Consider the following 18,638-nt stretch of genomic DNA (forward strand, 5'->3'; position numbering starts at 1 on the left):
AGTTAAATGTGCCAGTAACTGAGTTAAATGTGCCAGTAACTGAGTTAAATGTGCCAGTAACTGAGTTAAATGTGCCCGTAACTGAGTTAAATGTGCCAGTACCTGATTTAAATGTGCCAGTAACCTGAGTTAAATGTGCCAGTAACTGAGTTAAATGTGCCAGTAACTGAGTTAAATGTGCCAGTAACCTGAGTTAAATGTGCCAGTAACCGAGTTAAATGTGCCAGTAACCGAGTTAAATGTGCCAGTAACCTGAGTTAAATGTGCCAGTAACCGAGTTAAATGTGCCAGTAACTGAGTTAAATGTGCCAGTAAGCTGAGTTAAATGTGCCAGTAACTGAGTTAAATGTGCCAGTAACTGAGTTAAATGTGCCAGTAACTGAGTTAAATGTGCCAGTAACCGAGTTAAATGTGCCAGTAACCGAGTTAAATGTGCCAGTAACTGAGTTAAATGTGCCAGTAACTGAGTTAAATGTGCCAGTAACTGAGTTAAATGTGCCAGTAACCGAGTTAAATGTGCCAGTAACCGAGTTAAATGTGCCAGTAACCGAGTTAAATGTGCCAGTAACCGAGTTAAATGTGCCAGTAACCGAGTTAAATGTGCCAGTAACCGAGTTAAATGTGCCAGTAACCGAGTTAAATGTGCCAGTAACCGAGTTAAATGTGCCAGTAGCTGAGTTAAATGTGCCCGTAACTGAGTTAAATGTGCCAGTAACTGAGTTAAATGTGCCAGTACCTGATTTAAATGTGCCAGTTACTGAGTTAAATGTGCCAGTAACTGAGTTAAATGTGCCAGTACCTGAGTTAAATGTGCCAGTAACCGAGTTAAATGTGCCAGTAACCGAGTTAAATGTGCCAGTAACCGAGTTAAATGTGCCAGTAACCGAGTTAAATGTGCCAGTAACCGAGTTAAATGTGCCAGTAACCGAGTTAAATGTGCCAGTAACCGAGTTAAATGTGCCAGTAGCTGAGTTAAATGTGCCAGTAACCGAGTTAAATGTGCCCGTAACTGAGTTAAATGTGCCAGTAACTGAGTTAAATGTGCCAGTAACCGAGTTAAATGTGCCAGTAACCGAGTTAAATGTGCCAGTAACCGAGTTAAATGTGCCCGTAACTGAGTTAAATGTGCCAGTAACTGAGTTAAATGTGCCAGTAACTGAGTTAAATGTGCCAGTAACTGAGTTAAATGTGCCAGTAACTGAGTTAAATGTGCCCGTAACTGAGTTAAATGTGCCAGTAACTGAGTTAAATGTGCCAGTAACTGAGTTAAATGTGCCCGTAACCGAGTTAAATGTGCCCGTAACTGAGTTAAATGTGCCAGTAACTGAGTTAAATGTGCCAGTAACTGAGTTAAATATGCCAGTACCTGAGTTAAATGTGCCAGTAACTGAGTTAAATGTGCCAGTACCTGAGTTAAATGTGCCAGTAACTGAGTTAAATGTGCCAGTAACTGAGTTAAATGTGCCAGTACCTGATTTAAATGTGCCAGTAACCGAGTTAAATGTGCCAGTAACCGAGTTAAATGTGCCAGTAACTGAGTTAAATGTGCCAGTAACTGAGTTAAATGTGCCCGTAGCTGAGTTAAATGTGCCCGTAACTGAGTTAAATGTGCCAGTAACTGAGTTAAATGTGCCAGTAACTGAGTTAAATGTGCCAGTAACTGAGTTAAATATGCCAGTACCTGAGTTAAATGTGCCAGTACCTGAGTTAAATGTGCCAGTAACTGAGTTAAATGTGCCAGTAACTGAGTTAAATGTGCCAGTAACTGAGTTAAATGTGCCAGTACCTGATTTAAATGTGCCAGTAACCGAGTTAAATGTGCCAGTAACCGAGTTAAATGTGCCCGTAACCGAGTTAAATGTGCCAGTAACCGAGTTAAATGTGACAGTAACCGAGTTAAATGTGCCAGTAACCGAGTTAAATGTGCCAGTAACTGAGTTAAATGTGCCAGTAACTGAGTTAAATGTGCCAGTAACTGAGTTAAATGTGCCAGTAACTGAGTTAAATATGCCAGTAACTGAGTTAAATGTGCCAGTAACTGAGTTAAATGTGCCAGTAACTGAGTTAAATGTGCCAGTAACTGAGTTAAATGTGCCAGTAACTGAGTTAAATGTGCCAGTAACCGAGTTAAATGTGCCAGTACCTGAGTTAAATGTGCCAGTAACTGAGTTAAATGTGCCAGTAACTGAGTTAAATGTGCCAGTAACTGAGTTAAATGTGCCAGTACCTGATTTAAATGTGCCAGTAACCGAGTTAAATGTGCCAGTAACCGAGTTAAATGTGCCAGTAACTGAGTTAAATGTGCCAGTAACTGAGTTAAATGTGCCAGTAACTGAGTTAAATGTGCCAGTAACTGAGTTAAATGTGCCCGTAACTGAGTTAAATGTGCCAGTACCTGATTTAAATGTGCCAGTAACTGAGTTAAATGTGCCAGTAACTGAGTTAAATGTGCCCGTAACTGAGTTAAATGTGCCAGTACCTGAGTTAAATGTGCCAGTAACCGAGTTAAATGTGCCAGTAACCGAGTTAAATGTGCCAGTAACCGAGTTAAATGTGCCAGTAACCGAGTTAAATGTGCCAGTAACTGAGTTAAATGTGCCAGTAGCTGAGTTAAATATGCCCGTAACTGAGTTAAATGTGCCAGTAACTGAGTTAAATGTGCCAGTAACTGAGTTAAATGTGCCAGTAACCGAGTTAAATGTGCCAGTAACCGAGTTAAATGTGCCAGTAACTGAGTTAAATGTGCCAGTAACTGAGTTAAATGTGCCCGTAACTGAGTTAAATGTGCCAGTAACCGAGTTAAATGTGCCAGTAACCGAGTTAAATGTGCCAGTAACCGAGTTAAATGTGCCAGTAACCGAGTTAAATGTGCCAGTAACTGAGTTAAATGTGCCAGTAACCGAGTTAAATGTGCCAGTAACCGAGTTAAATGTGCCAGTAACCGAGTTAAATGTGCCAGTAGCTGAGTTAAATGTGCCCGTAACTGAGTTAAATGTGCCAGTAACTGAGTTAAATGTGCCAGTACCTGATTTAAATGTGCCAGTTACTGAGTTAAATGTGCCAGTAACTGAGTTAAATGTGCCAGTACCTGAGTTAAATGTGCCAGTAACCGAGTTAAATGTGCCAGTAACCGAGTTAAATGTGCCAGTAACCGAGTTAAATGTGCCAGTAACCGAGTTAAATGTGCCAGTAACCGAGTTAAATGTGCCAGTAACCGAGTTAAATGTGCCAGTAACCGAGTTAAATGTGCCAGTAGCTGAGTTAAATGTGCCAGTAACCGAGTTAAATGTGCCCGTAACTGAGTTAAATGTGCCAGTAACTGAGTTAAATGTGCCAGTAACTGAGTTAAATGTGCCAGTAACCGAGTTAAATGTGCCAGTAACCGAGTTAAATGTGCCCGTAACTGAGTTAAATGTGCCAGTAACTGAGTTAAATGTGCCAGTAACTGAGTTAAATGTGCCAGTAACTGAGTTAAATGTGCCAGTAACTGAGTTAAATGTGCCCGTAACTGAGTTAAATGTGCCAGTAACTGAGTTAAATGTGCCAGTAACTGAGTTAAATGTGCCAGTAACCGAGTTAAATGTGCCCGTAACTGAGTTAAATGTGCCAGTAACTGAGTTAAATGTGCCAGTAACTGAGTTAAATGTGCCAGTAACTGAGTTAAATCTGTTAAAGGGGAATTCAACCTTTTTTTTTCAAAATATTGGGAAAATTCAGTGGTCTGGATATAAATAAAGTCATTACCGGTATTAAAGGAGTAGTTTTGATGTGAAATGGTTCGTTTGTATAGAAACTCTTTACAGAGCACTTTTCATGCACAGCTTTCTTTACAGTGGTGGTGATAGGAACCAGGGGTCACAATGTCTATAAGACAAATATAGCCGTTTTATTTACCATCCAAAACCACCAGTGAACCTACGCGTGTCTCCTGGGTCTTTATACGTAATGTTGATGATGGTAAATTAGTGTTAATTCTGAAAAAATTGTTTTCTTTGAAACCAGTTTACCTTAGTGCGCCCTTCATGTATCCCTCCACCATGATTAAAATTAAAATAGATTTTAGGCCAAAACTATTACCTAATTACTGTAGAACAGTGTCTCTGACACCAGACTGGCGTATCCATAATCATTTAATGCAATAACTGTCTGTGAAAAAGCTTTTAAAGGTGAACGTCTGGTTCCTACCAACACCACTGTGAACAACTCTGACTCATTAATAAGCAGCATCAAGAGAAATGTACATGAGCCAGAATTACACAAACATTTTCATCTGTTGTCCCTGACCAGATGTTTTCCGCTTGTAAACTGTACATGGACTTTCAGTAACTTGATAGTTCCTCAAAAGTACAGGCACTTAAGCTAAACACCAGCTAGGAAAGAGGGAATGGAAGAGGAAGTAGCATATCCAAATCACTATTCCACTCTTTGTGTGGGAGTTTGTATGGATCAGGAAGACTAATTTTATCCATATTATGTTGTTTAGTATCCCTCTGGAGTTGATTTTCAAATATGACAAGTCAAAGTCACAATAAAACCACAATTAAGTGACTGAATATTTACAGCATGTAAACAAAGAAGAAACCTTGCCAATATATCAGAACAATCCTGTAATGCAGTGATGCTTTGAGCCCTTTTTAAGCATTTTGATTCATCAGCATTTTAAATGAAGATGGAACTCATTTCAGGCATGTACACACACACACACACACACACACACACACACACACACACACGCACACACACACACACACACACACACACGCACACACACGCGCACAGTGGAAGCAGATCCGGTGAGGATGTGTTTAACAGATGTTCTCTAAATCTTAATTACCCTACAGGAATGGCCAGGTACTGTCTGGGCACCATTCCCTCACAAGAAGACATGGAAGCCTGTTCCATATCAAACTGTGAAACATTCCAAATGGAGGTTCCAGAATGCCGGTATTCCGAAACTTCTGGCATGAACCTTCAAAACTGTAAACATGCACGGATGTGTTCTGAATCGAAAGTCTGGCCAGATTCCATCTACTTTCTCCAATTTTGATTATGACCATCCACTTTGTTTCAAAACAACCATGACTTCATACACTTTGATGATACTTTGCAAAGAATGTAATGAGGTCTTAAACGTGCCATCACAAAGCAATGCTGTGAGGTAATGGTGAGGTGTGTGGTGCGTAAACAAGCCTAACACTTTTAAATGAGTTTGAGTCCGTTAACAGCGAGAGGTGTTTGACTGTAATCGCATTCTCTTCTGTTCAGTGTGTCGAATATGAGCTTTATATTCGTCAAACAAACGAACAAAAAAACAAGGTATTACAGTTTTTGCCACTTCAGTGAAGGAGCATGCCACAAGAATCATACGATAGCGTTCCCGTTAACGCATCAGCTTATGTTTACACGGAGCCCTCTTAGTAATTTCACAGGAACTGTACAAGGTTTCATGCAGATACATTGCTGTGTTGGTCACTGTGTGTGTCTTGTTGCTTTTATGCATGAACATGTCTTTGCGTGTGTCCCTGCAGATGTAGATGAGTGTGTGGAGCTGAATGGCGGCTGTCAGCAGAAGTGTGTGAACACACTGGGGTCATATTACTGTGAGTGCAGTGCAGGATTTCGCATGCATGCTGATGCTCGCACATGCATAGGTAAGACCATCTCACATATACGAGCATGTAGCACATGCATGTAGGGTACATACAGTAAACAAGTGTCAGGAGGCAGGTAGGCAGGCAGGGTCCATAATTCAAAACCAACAAAACAGAGCAAGGGTCAAAACACAAATAACAACAGAAAACTACAGCGCATGCATTGGAAATGACTTCGAATTGCATGCAGTAAAACGTAGACAAACCAAGTGGTACATATGAGCCATCTATGGAGCAGTTCAAAGGGGCCAGCACAGGAACAGCACACGAGGACAGACATTGGAGCATGGAACTAGGGAGCCAGCCAAGTAGCCCACTAAGATGGGAAAAGAGCAGTTGCTGACAGGACTGGAGGGAAAGCTTTTGGCACCAACAGGGCTGCAAAGATGTCCTTCAGTGAAGATGGGCTACAGAGATGTCCTTCGGTGCAGACAGGGCACAAAGGGCTATGGTCTCGTTCTTTGGTCCAGACAAAGCTGCAGAAATGACCTTTGGTATAGACAGGGCCAGAGAATTGTCCTTTAGTGCAGATGGAGTCGTCCTTTGCTGCAGACGGATCTGCAAAGTTGTCCTTCAGTGCAGATGCGGATACAGAGACATCCTCCGGTGCAGACAAAGCTACAGTGATGTTCTCTGGTGCAAATAAGGCTACAGAGGCATTCTTTGGTGTAGACAAAGCTGCAGAGACATCCTTCAGTGTGAACTATGAAGAATAGGTACTTGAGATAAAACTATTATTGTGCCGCATTCTCTCGTTTTTTTTAAAGTTTGTGATATAAATCCAGTGCACCCCTTTCCTTTACGCCAGTGCGCTTTCACCCCTCCCTAAAAGCTTTAAAATAATCTAAGACTTTTTTAACAATTTTTTTAGATGTTCAGTAAATGACATCCTTTGGCATAGACAGGGCTATAGAAATGTCTTTTGATGCAGATGGATCTGCGAAGTTGTCCTTCAGTGCAGACAGGTCCCAATAGAGTGCATGTCTGCAGCCAGACCCTTCTCCTCATGTCTGCAGAGTCATCCTTTGGTGCAGATGGGGATACAGACATGTCCTTTGGTGCACACAGGGCTGTGGAAATGTCCTTTGGTGCAGAAGGAGCAGTGGAGACATCCTTTGGTGTGGATGGAGCGGTGGAGACATCCTTTGGTGTGGATGGAGTGGTGGAGACGTCTTCTGACTCAGGCCTTGCAGTCAGGCCTTTGCCATTCTTGGCCAATTACAGAGACTAGATCGTTGGCACTTTTAGTAGTGGGAAGGGGCACTAGAGTAGCGGTGCTTTGCCTTAGACGTGTGGCCTCTTTGGCAGGGGCATCTTGCACCCTTGTCCCTCTCTCCTTCACTGTCACCATCAGCCCACTGACCAATACAAGGGCTAGAGCTGGAGTGATATTGCCCCCAACCCCCATATAAAAGTTCCCCTTCAACGAACAGACAGTCAAAAGCAGAAGAGGTCTCAAAACAAAGCCTGTGAGTATGTATCCTCTCTCTGTAAGCCCCAACCTATCTAGGAGAGGCAACTAAAGCTGTCCTCAGGGCAACACAACCTGTTGCTTTGAGTAAAGCTGGCACTCCCCAGCAATACCATGAAGCTCTTCAGTAGACCTATCAGGTGTAGGAAGGCTCTGTTGAGGTAACAGACTCATTAATAGCTGTGAGGGGTTGCTAATCGCTGCACCCGTTGTGGATGACGTCTTCTGCATTAAATGAGACACGCCTTGTATCAATACTGGGTTCAGTTTCCAAAAAAATGTGATGCTCGATGTATGAAGCTTCATTCAGCAAACAGCAATGTAACTACTTTGGAATCTGGTTCTGAATTTTATGGTACCAACAGCATATTTTTAAATTACTAGAAAGGCTGTACTGTAGAAAAGACTTGCTTTAGAACCAGCTGCTTTAGAGCTGTTTAGCTCATCACCCTCAAGCGGGCTTTTCCACAGTTTGGTCGTATGATCGCTCTGAGACATGTCTGGCGATGTCATCAGCGTGAGACAGCAGCTCGAAGCCATTCCCACAGACATGCCATCAATCAGACACTTAGAGAATAAGGGATGGAGAGAGAGAGAACTCCACGGTCCTTTCCAGAAATCTTTGTGTATGTGATCCAAATCGGTATGTTTATCTTCTGCAACAAGACTTCCTTTTTCCTTACTTAAAAACACAGCTCTTATTCAAAAATATGGCTTTACCATTAGAAGATATTATATCATATTCCTGACAAATGTTTCTGGCACACATGCGCTCAAGCTACCCATTTGTGAATAAGATTGTGTTTGCTTGTCTGGTTGTCAAAAGTGTTGTGGTGCATATGCATAATGTATATTATCATACACCCACCTCTAAAATGAGTTATTTACCGAACACCACCAACAGATTAGATGAACGGTAAATTGAATTTCACTTTCAATTACGATTTTGACTTCCAACAACAATGAAGACAAGATATTTCAGATAAAATGATGATTGTGCCACATTCTGTTTCACAATGATGCTCTGGTTTTATTGTGTGTTATAAATCCAGTGCACCCTTTTCCTATACAGCACTGTGCTTTCGCCCCTCCCTGAAAGAATTAATTAATTAATTAGTTATTTAACTCAATTGATTAATTAATCAAAATAATCTTGACTTTTGCCATAATCGAGCAGACAGTGAGATACATGTTGGTGCCTGTTTTTTGGGGGTTTGATTTGAAAGCACAAATGTCAGGCCCATTAATATGTGCCCAGTGTTCTCTGAGCTCTGCATTGTTCTTTGTGCCATTATGCTCTATTATAGAGGTGGACAATATGGTGAAAATATAACATCAAGATATTTCAAGAATTTCCTTATAGGCATCACAGTATTTAGTTTGATTAGATTTGTTGGAACTTAGAAATAGTTTCCAATGGGGCCAAATTTAGAGATAGATTAGATACAAGATACACCATTTGCATAAGAAAGAGGAAAGTCAAAGGAAAGTAGGAGTTTCCAAAATGATTAAATGTTATAGAGAAAATTGTACTCCTAAGAATCAAACAGTCCTGGGTTGACCACCAAAACTGCCCCCATCAGATAAACAGCACTTAAAGCTTTGATCTCTGAGAGAGAGGAGAACATCAAGCCACTTCAGATCTGAAATCATCCACAGGTGTTTCCGTCCATCCTTCCACTGTGAGATGACCACTCAGCGCTGAGAGTCTGAAAGCTGTCAATGTCAGTAAATAGACAGGAAAGAAGAACATTTGCAGAGAAGCTGCTGGTGTTCTCAGAACAAGACTGTCCACCCCAGAGTCCAGGCCTCAACATCATTAGCCTGTTTGGGATTATTTGGATCATGAAAAGCAGAAAATGCAACCGATATAGAGTATAGGCACAGTATACGCCCTTATTCAGACATCAATGCAGCACTGCTGGTTGTATATCAAAGCCCAAGATCAGTGTTTTCTTTCTGAGAAGATAATCTCGCTCTTGTGGGCGCACGATGTACAGGTACAAAACATGTCCTGAGGATAACTTTCCAATAGCGCTAAACACCTAATGTCTCCAATATTCTCCTCTTTCTGGGCGGTGAACTGGGCAGTCCTAATTTGGGGTAGTAGATTGGTACCCTCACCAATCACAAGGCTCTCTGTTGGCGTCTGTTTGTTTACCCATCTGTCCTTCTATATGTTCATCTGTTCCTCCGCCACTCTATTCACCCATTCATTTATCCGTTTGTTCGCTGAAATGTCCAATCGGTCATTCATTTGTTCGCTCAGTAGAAGCTATTTCATTCATGTCTCCTTGCTCTCATTGTTGTGTTTGATTCTGCTTGAGTGTCGTAGCAGACTAGGATTGTTGGACTCAGGGATGTCAATCACACATGCTCATTAGAATATTATGCCATGCACAGAAAAATGAGAAGAAATCAAGCCATGTTTTTTAATTCAGCTTTGCTGGATATTTAATGTAACACTCATTGTTTCCTTGAATGTTAACTGTGTGTAGCTGTGAACTCTTGTCTGGTGAAGAATGGTGGTTGTGAGCACACGTGTGTGGACATGGGGAACGATCACTACAAGTGTGAGTGTCGGCGTGACTACCAGCTCAAGAGTGATGGCAGGCACTGTAAATGTAAGTACACACACACACACACACACACACACACACACACACACACACACACACACACACACACAGGCTGCTTTCACTTCATAAATGTCTTTAAAGGGGGAGTCCACCAAAATCGTTCAGAGTGGCTCGGTGTGATGAGGTACCCTTCTAGAGAAATTTACAAAGTCAGAATTGTTCGCTCTCTGGTACCAGGAACCAGACGTCCAAAGCATTTAATGGCTCTAATGGCTCTAATGGCTCTAATGGCTACATCCCCATTAACTTATTACAAAGAATGGTAATGAATGCACTGCTTTGTAGCTGACACATTGTTTTGGTCATAAGGTTTTGGTCAAATTTGATGTTTTATATAAACTGTTACTCTAGGATTATTTCTGTGGTTCTTTTCAAAACTGCATTCTCGACCGAGATCAATGCACCCAAGCTAACATGCTTTTGTAGTTACTAGCCTGTAGCTACAGCTATTCAACACGGTTAACATCCGTGTTGCATCCCATTCAGTTCCCCCTCAAATTCACATTCCCTTTGACAAATCACAAATCAGGTCCGCTGGCGCACTCATTCAGAACAACACTAAGCAACCCTGTACAGCAGCTTTTCACCCAACTGGCGATGGACAGTACAACAAGCATTTATCAGTGCAACTGCATTACTTAAAAATAATATCACAGAATCTCAATTATGCCGTGTTACGTTGGGTGAATTTATATTGGGGAGTGGGTGAGAACACACCGCCGTTCAATCTTGTACCCAAAAAGTCTATTTTTTAAAATTTAGCATTATTTTACCATTGTCAGCATGACATATTAAACCTTGCAATACATATATTGTATACATTATATAAGTTCACTGGTCATTTTGGATAACAGATAAAATGGTGATATTGAAACATAACAGTGGCAGGTTCCCAGAACTGCATCAGAGAACAATTTAGACCACTCTGAATGATTTTGCTTACATCTAACTAGTTCAATGATTAAGTAATTTGGCAAAATCAGTGAGTTCCCCTTTAATGTGAACCCTAGAGAAGGTACAACACCTTTTCCAAGACCCTTGCTGATATGGAAACCTTGAGTATTAGCTTTATATATATATATACAGTGGGGAGAACAAGTATTTGATACACTGCTGATTTTTCAGGTTTCCCACTTGCAAAGCATGTAGAAGACTGTAATTTTTATCATAGGTACTCTTCAACTGTGAGTGATGGAATCTAAAACAAAAATCCAGAAAAATACATTGTATGATTTTTAAATAATTAATTTCCATTTTATTGTGTGAAATAAGTATTTGATCATCTATCAACCAGTAAGAATTTTGGCTCTCACAGACATGTTACTTCTTCTTTAAGAAGCCCTCCTGTTCTCCACTCATTACCTGTATTAACTGCACCTGTTTGAACTCGTTACCTGTATAAAAGACCACACACTCAATCAGTCAGACTCCAGCATCTCCACAATGCCCAAGACCAGAGAGCTGTGTAAGGACATCAGGGATAAAATTGCAGACCTGCACAAGGCTGGGATGGGCTACAGGACAATAGGCAAGCAGCTTGGTGAGAAGGCAACAACTGTTGGTGCAATTATTAGAAAATGGAAGAAATGCAAAATAACAGAAAATCTCCCTCGGTCTGGGGCGCCATGCAAGATCTCACCTCGTGGAGCATCAATGATCTTGAGGAAGGTGAGGAATGAGCCCAGAACTACACGGCAGGACCTGGTCAATGACCTGAATAGAGCTGGGACCACAGTCTCAAAGAAAACAATCAGTAACACTCTACGCCGTCAAGGATTAAAATCCTGCAGTGCACGCAAGGTGCCCTTCCTCAAGCCAACGCATGTCAAAGCCCGTCTGAAGTTTGCAAATGACCATCTGAATGATCCAGAGGAGGAATGGGAGAAGGTCATGTGGTCTGATGAGACAAAAATAGAACTTTTTGGTTTAAACTCCACTCGTCATGTTTGGAGGAAGAAGAATGATGAGTACAACCCCAAGAACACCATCCCAACCGTGAAGCATGGCGGTGGAAACATCATTCTTTGGGGATGCTTTTCTGCAAAGGGGACAGGACGACTGCACCGTATTGTGGGAAGGATGGATGGGGCCATGTATCGTGAGATTTTGGCCAACAACCTCCTTCCCTCAGTAAGAGCACTGAAGATGGGTCGTGGCTGGGTCTTCCAGCATGATAACGACCCAAAACACACAGCCAGGGCAACTAAAGAGTGGCTCCGTAGGAAACATCTTAAGGTCCTGGAGTGGCCTAGCCAGTCTCCAGACCTGAATCCAATAGAAAATCTTTGGAGGGAGCTTAAAGTCCGTGTGGCCCAGCGACAGCCACGAAACCTGAAGGCTCTGGAGGAGATCTGTATGGAGGAGTGGGCCAAAATCCCTGCTGCAGTGTGTGCAAACCTTGTCAAGAACTACAGGAAACGTCTCATCTCTGTAATTGCAAACAAAGGTTTCTGCACCAAATATTAAGTTTCTTTTTCTGGTGTATCAAATACTTATTTCACACAATAAATTGGAAATTAATTATTTAAAAATCATACAATGTATTTTCCTGGATTTTTGTTTTAGATTCCATCACTCACAGTTGAAGAGTACCTATGATAAAAATTACAGTCTTCTACGTGCTTTGCAAGTGGGAAAACCTGAAAAATCAGCAGTGTATCAAATACTTGTTCTCCCCACTGTATATTATACATACATACATACACACACACACACACACACACACACACTAGTGCAATTTCTCCTTTAAAAACTACTATGCTTTAAAATGAGCACCTTACTAAAGTAAAGAGAACCTAAAGTAGGCTACCATACTCAAACTACTCACATACTACTCTACTACCCTGCTACCTGCAGGAGGATATACATAGCTCACAACATTACATCACACAATGTGAGTGTGAGCTCATTTCTGCTGATATTGGCCCGATAATGATACCTGCCATCAGACTGGTGTCATCTCTAGTGAACAAACATCTGCATGTACACACTGACATCATGTGTTATGGTCAAAATAATGTGCAACAAATCATCTTTGCAGCAGCAAAAAAATGAACAGTGATAAACAAGTGCTTGTGCTGTGTTTGCATACCTGCATGAAGTTAGTTTCTGGCCTAAAGGTGAATCGTTTTGTGTTGACTGTGTGTAAAGTGAAGGACCCTTGTTTGGAGGGTAATGGTGGATGTGCTCAGCTGTGCAGCAGTGAGAATAAAGTCATAGAATGCAGCTGCAGAAGCGGATACACACTGGCCACAGACCGCCAGAGCTGTGATGGTAAACGCACACACACAACACACCTGGACACACACTCACTAATAAAACATGATAGTACAGGATTTAAGAAGGATTTCTCTTCAGGCTGGATAAATGAATCGAGGGTTGTCCAATAGGAATGTTCTTTAGCTCTTCTCCTGTTAGACAGGCTTGTTTTTTGGCTGCCCAAGAAATCCTACTTTGTGGAATAACCCCCTGGATACCTGCTGGTTTGGGCACCTCGGGTCAACGTTTGTCAGGTCGATTTAAATATGCAAAGCATATTTGAGCATAAAAAGCATTTTACAATAAGACTTCCCTTATAAAGCAATTAGTTTAATAAAAGATTGTTTCATTCATAAACACCTAATCAGTAAAAATGCAGATCTAGGAAATACAGTAAATATAATATATGTATGTATTTTGACTGCATCTGGAGTTTCAGTTGATTGTCACCTCAAACTTCAAGAGCCTAGCAACCTGGGCCTGGTGTGCTATCAGTTCACATGGAAGTGCATGAGTTCATGAAAGAAGTAAATGTGTTGGCTGATCAAAAGGCTTTTCCATTTTTTATATATATATTTAATGATTACATTTATTGCAGCCCTAATGTAACGTTTAGTTGAAATTCAAGCTACAGGCAAACATCTCCCCTACTTGTGAGCACAACTGTGGGCGTGTTAGAAATTTTGAGATCTATACTTTGGACAGAATTTCTCTTCTTGTTTGTGTCTCGTTTAAGAGCTTTACAACACACCCCCAGCTGACCTCACATAGGGGTCTTCACCTCTGTTAGGTCTGGACACCCAAACACAGTGCATACCAAGGCAAACTAACCCTGCCATATGTGTGGGTGGCTGTGAGAAAAAGAAAGTGAGACTGAGTGTCTGTGACCGTGATCCGGTACCTGAACTCATGCTTCACTGAATCTCAACCTCTTCAAATGACATGTGTTTATTTTCTGTGCCCTGATAGGGTGACGGGTGCAGGTGTTCTAATGCTGTGTGTGTCTTTGTCTCCTCAGATGTTGATGAGTGTGTGACCGGACAAGCCAGGTGTGCTCATGGCTGTGTGAACATGCTGGGCTCCTTTAAGTGTGTGTGTAACCCTGGATTTGAGCTGGGGGTGGATGGGAAACAGTGCTACCGTGAGTACACACACACACACTCACACACACTCACACACACTCACACACACACACACACCTTGTTTTAGGTTTTCGGGCTTTTTAGATGGAAGGCATCTTATCTGACTTGTGGTGTTACTCACAAACTCACCAGCAGGCTGAAGATTCCACAAAGTGGAGTTATCGGCACTCACGTACCTCATTGAAAAGAAGGAAACTGGAAACTTTCTTTAGCAATATCTTTCCATTTTCCCAGCAAACTGACAGACGTTTCTTGAGATTTTCCATTAAGACAATTTTAGTACCGTGAAACTATGGATTATCTAATCTAGGGGCTATAAGTAAAAGGCCCTAAAACAGAGCCTTGTGGGACACCACATTGCACTTTTTAATGTTCAGGAAACTCTCTATTTTGAAGCATATAAACAACAGTTAGAGCTAGCCACAACAAACTCCAGAGAAGCAGATATCCCCTTCAAAAATAATCAAAACAGTTTTTCAAAACATTTATGGGAACTTTTAAACTACCTCAACGAGGGTGTAACTGATATATATATATATATATATATATATATATACATACACACACACACACTTGTATAGTTTGAGGCAATTTTGAAATAAAATTTTTAATGCTACATTGAAGTAGTAAATTCATGAACTTTCCACAGCTGGACACACTATTTTGTAGCAGTGTTTAATGCAGATGTCTTCAATTCATAAATAGTCTGAGTGCATTACAATAATGTTAATTTCCGCTACCACTTCTGTGGGGATTGTAGTATGTAAGTCCCAGGCTAAGGGTGGTGAACATTCACTTACCACAGAGAATTCAATATTACTTAGGCCATTACTTAGAAGGTATGAATTCAGATCATACACATTCTTTATATTTTATGTTGCATTTATGTTGCAATTTTGCAGTAAATCATTTAGCAACGTAACTGAATATTGTTGGACAAGAAACTTAAAGAAAACTTTTTAATTCATATACATGCAACTTTTCTCTCTGCACAGGCATTGAGATGGAGATTGTGAATGGCTGTGAAAAGAATAATGGTGGCTGTTCCCACCACTGTGAACACACCACCAGTGGCCCTGTCTGCTCCTGTAACCACGGTTACCAGCTCGCCTACGATCTCAGGACATGTATAGGTATGGACCTTGACCATGCTTGGGCTACAGTTGTTCAGGTGGTGCAAAGAAATGCTCAAGCACATAGCAACAATCTTCATGCTGTGCCATTTCTATAAAACACTACTGTATGGAGCACTTTGGAAATATGGAGGAATTTTTATTACTAGTCACTGACTTCCAGGGTTTTCTTTAATATATATATAAATGTATGTTGATATATGTTGTAGACAGTGATGAGTGTGAGGGGGAGGAGGCCTGCTGTCACCAGTACTGCAAGAATTACCCAGGAGGATACGAGTGTAGCTGTAAGCCAGGATATACACTCAGCCCTGACGGCTGCGCATGTGATGGTGAGTGGGCTCTGTGATGGGGATAGTGAGGTCAACAGCCATTTTTCTATATATACTATACTATATATATACACTAAAAATTTCTACACTAGCTTGCTGACAAATTTTGATAACCGAGCAGCCATAAGAGTTCCTAAAAAACTGGCTTGCTGTGAAATCCTATCTGATCACAAAATGAGCATGTGCAAATTTCACCGACAGTTTTGTTATTCATCAGTTTCACCTTCGGCCTATCTGTACGATCAAACTCATGTCTGGTAGCGGTAAGAATAAGAATTCATATAAGAAGAAAAATAGAAAATAACTGATATGAATAATAATACAAACATGTTTGTGCCCTTGCCAATTCAGTGTATAAGTGGATGTGTTTATTTTACATACATATTGTTATGAACAAATGCTACAAATATTCCATGTTCTGTTTTATTACACTGCTTTTTGTTTTATACTGACACCACCTAAAAAACGAACAATATAAAAACATAGCTAGTGCAGAAGCATCCCGTTCACTGCAGTAGTACAGCGTTTAAAGATGTTTTGTTTATTTCACATTTTATTCTTTTTGTAGTCGTTGGGGCAGTCGTGGGCTGGAGGTCAGGGAACCAGCCTCGTGACCGGAAGGTCGCCGGTTTGATCCCCAGAGCCCATGACTGAGGTGTCCTTGAGCAAGACACCTAACCCCCAACTGCTCCCTGGGCGCTGTGGATTGGGCTGCCCACCGCTCCGGGCAAGTGTGCTCACTGCCCCCTAGTGTGTGTGTGCTCACTAGAGTGTATGTGGTGTTTCACTCCATGGGCGGGTTAAATGCGGAGGTGGAATTTCCCTGTTGGGGGACTAATAAGGGTCTCTTAATCTTGTCGTCTTAACACTAAAGTTTGGCTAGTAGAGGGAGCAGTGCAATCAATGGTTAAACTTAAACTCCTCTCACTTGGTTCACCAACCGCAGAATGCTGTTGTTTTAGTGGCTCCAAAACATCTGCATGATTTAGGGTTTGCTTGCTTGCTTGTATGTCATTAAAAGTGGTCAATTCTGCATTTTTAATGCATTTTTATATGAGGGACACTATGTCCAGACACTCATTTAGTCTTATGCAGTGTTTACATGTTGGTGTTGAAAAAAAAATTCTATATATTATTTTGTGCCTCATAGCAGCGACAGAATGCGACAGCCAGTGGTGGGCAGCCATGTAAGGGTTGCCATGGTGATAACGGTACAGAAGATAGAAATGGAAATTCACAGGATGTTAGATTAGAAAGAGGAGAAGATTTAGATATGGTCCTTCTACCAAACTTTACTTGCTGCATAACGCCATTTTATCCTAAGAACTGGTTGAAACACATGCTGACTTTTCAACTGGACCTTTTCTCAGAAGGTTCCATGGACTGCTCACCTGTAACCACCACACCATTCAAAAGCATCGAATAGGTCGGTCACATTTATTATGCAACTGCCTAATTTGAGATGACCACAGTTATTTAAACTGACTGCAGTCATTTTCCACAGTTGTTAGATTTCAGTCATATTATGCACATATTATTAAGAAACAAAATTTGGGTTGAAAGAAATATGTGTAAATAAAGGAAAGCCTTCTCTCCTTCTCCGTCTTATTCTATGTGATTTTAGAGCATTTCTATTGGTCCGTTCATCATGAAATTTCCCCATAGTGTAAAGGGCAGCTGTTGCAAAGTCAAAATCGGAGAATAATTTTATTTGTTTATTTTTGGACAGCGACAAATTGCATTAGAGTGCAGCACTGCGCAATTTTTTTTTGTTAGTTATGTAGATCATATGTGTGTGAATGAAAGGGAGGCAGGTGGAAAGGTGAAGATGCAAGGAGTAGAGGTCATAAAGGTGGATGACTTCAAATATCTTGGGTCAACCATCCAGAGCAATGGACAGTGTAGAAAAGAGATGAAGAAGAGGGTGCAGGCAGGATGGAGTGGGTGGAGATGGGTGTCAGGGCTGATGTGTGACAGAAGGATAGCAGCAAGAGTGAAAGGGAAGGTCTACAAGACAGCAGTGCGTCCTGCTATGATGTTTGGTTTGGAGACTGTGGCTCTGTCTAAAAGACAGGAGGCTGAGCTGGAGGTGGCGGAGATGAAGATGCTGAGATTTTCGCTGGGAGTGACCAGGATGGACAAGATTAGAAATGAGCAGATCAGAGGGACGGTGAAGGTGGAGCAGTTTGGAGATAAAGCCAGAGAGGCCAGGTTGAGATGGTTTGGACATGTGTTGAGGAGGAATAGTGGATATACTGGGCAAAGAATGTTGGAGATGGAGCTGCCGGGTAGAAGGAGAAGAGGTAGACCTCAGAGAAGGTTTATGGATGTAGTGAAGGTGGACATGGAGATGGTTGGTGTGAAAGGAGAGGAGGCAGTGGATAGGACAAGATGGAGGCAGATGATCCGCTGTGGCGACCCCTAAAGGGAGCAGCCGAAAGAAGAAGATGTAGATCATTTTTTATCATTTTAGCGTGCATGCTGACAGAATTAATGTTTTAGTAATGGTCTTTTCTCACATTTTCACTCAAGAAGAACATGTAGCTTTCCTGGAGTCTTTCCATAGTTCTGTGTAACTGTAGGCATGTTATGAGTGTGCTCTGCATTGACTGGACAGTACAGCTAGTGTTGGCTATTTGTATTGTAATAGTTGCAAACAGTGAACAAGAAAAGACAAATTGTTAATTTATTAAATTTTTATGAAAACTAAAATTTCAAGATCTGAAATTTCATGATCATGACAGCATGAACATGGAATATTCCGCTGTAAACATGGCATTAATGGGTTCATTTGTTCCTGTACAGTCTGACAGTATCTGATTGTGTCTAACTGATATCACAATATTTCTCTCCTTAGACGTCAACGAGTGTGTGTTGGAGACGTCGGGGTGTAATCACTACTGTGTGAACATGCCAGGATCGTACGAGTGTTTTTGTAGGGAGGGCTTCCGGCTGGACTATGATCAGCAGACATGTCTCCGTGAGTACTGCACTTCACTCACTACACAGTCC

General features: G+C 41.3%; 1 protein-coding gene across 1 annotated transcript in view; it reads left to right on the forward strand.

Annotated features, from left to right (window-relative positions):
* megf6 (multiple EGF like domains 6) overlaps positions 1 to 18,638 on the forward strand; it is a 120,577-nt gene that overhangs the window by 47,668 nt on the left and 54,271 nt on the right. The window contains exons 6-12 of the mRNA XM_037546521.1: positions 5,529 to 5,651; positions 9,621 to 9,746; positions 12,912 to 13,034; positions 14,038 to 14,160; positions 15,157 to 15,294; positions 15,504 to 15,626; positions 18,484 to 18,606. Of these exons, the coding sequence (XP_037402418.1) occupies positions 5,529 to 5,651; positions 9,621 to 9,746; positions 12,912 to 13,034; positions 14,038 to 14,160; positions 15,157 to 15,294; positions 15,504 to 15,626; positions 18,484 to 18,606 (879 nt within the window). The remainder of the gene's footprint in view (positions 1 to 5,528; positions 5,652 to 9,620; positions 9,747 to 12,911; positions 13,035 to 14,037; positions 14,161 to 15,156; positions 15,295 to 15,503; positions 15,627 to 18,483; positions 18,607 to 18,638) is intronic.

This window comes from Pygocentrus nattereri, chromosome 17, assembly GCF_015220715.1.
Source record: "Pygocentrus nattereri isolate fPygNat1 chromosome 17, fPygNat1.pri, whole genome shotgun sequence".
Lineage (NCBI taxonomy): Eukaryota > Metazoa > Chordata > Actinopteri > Characiformes > Serrasalmidae > Pygocentrus > Pygocentrus nattereri.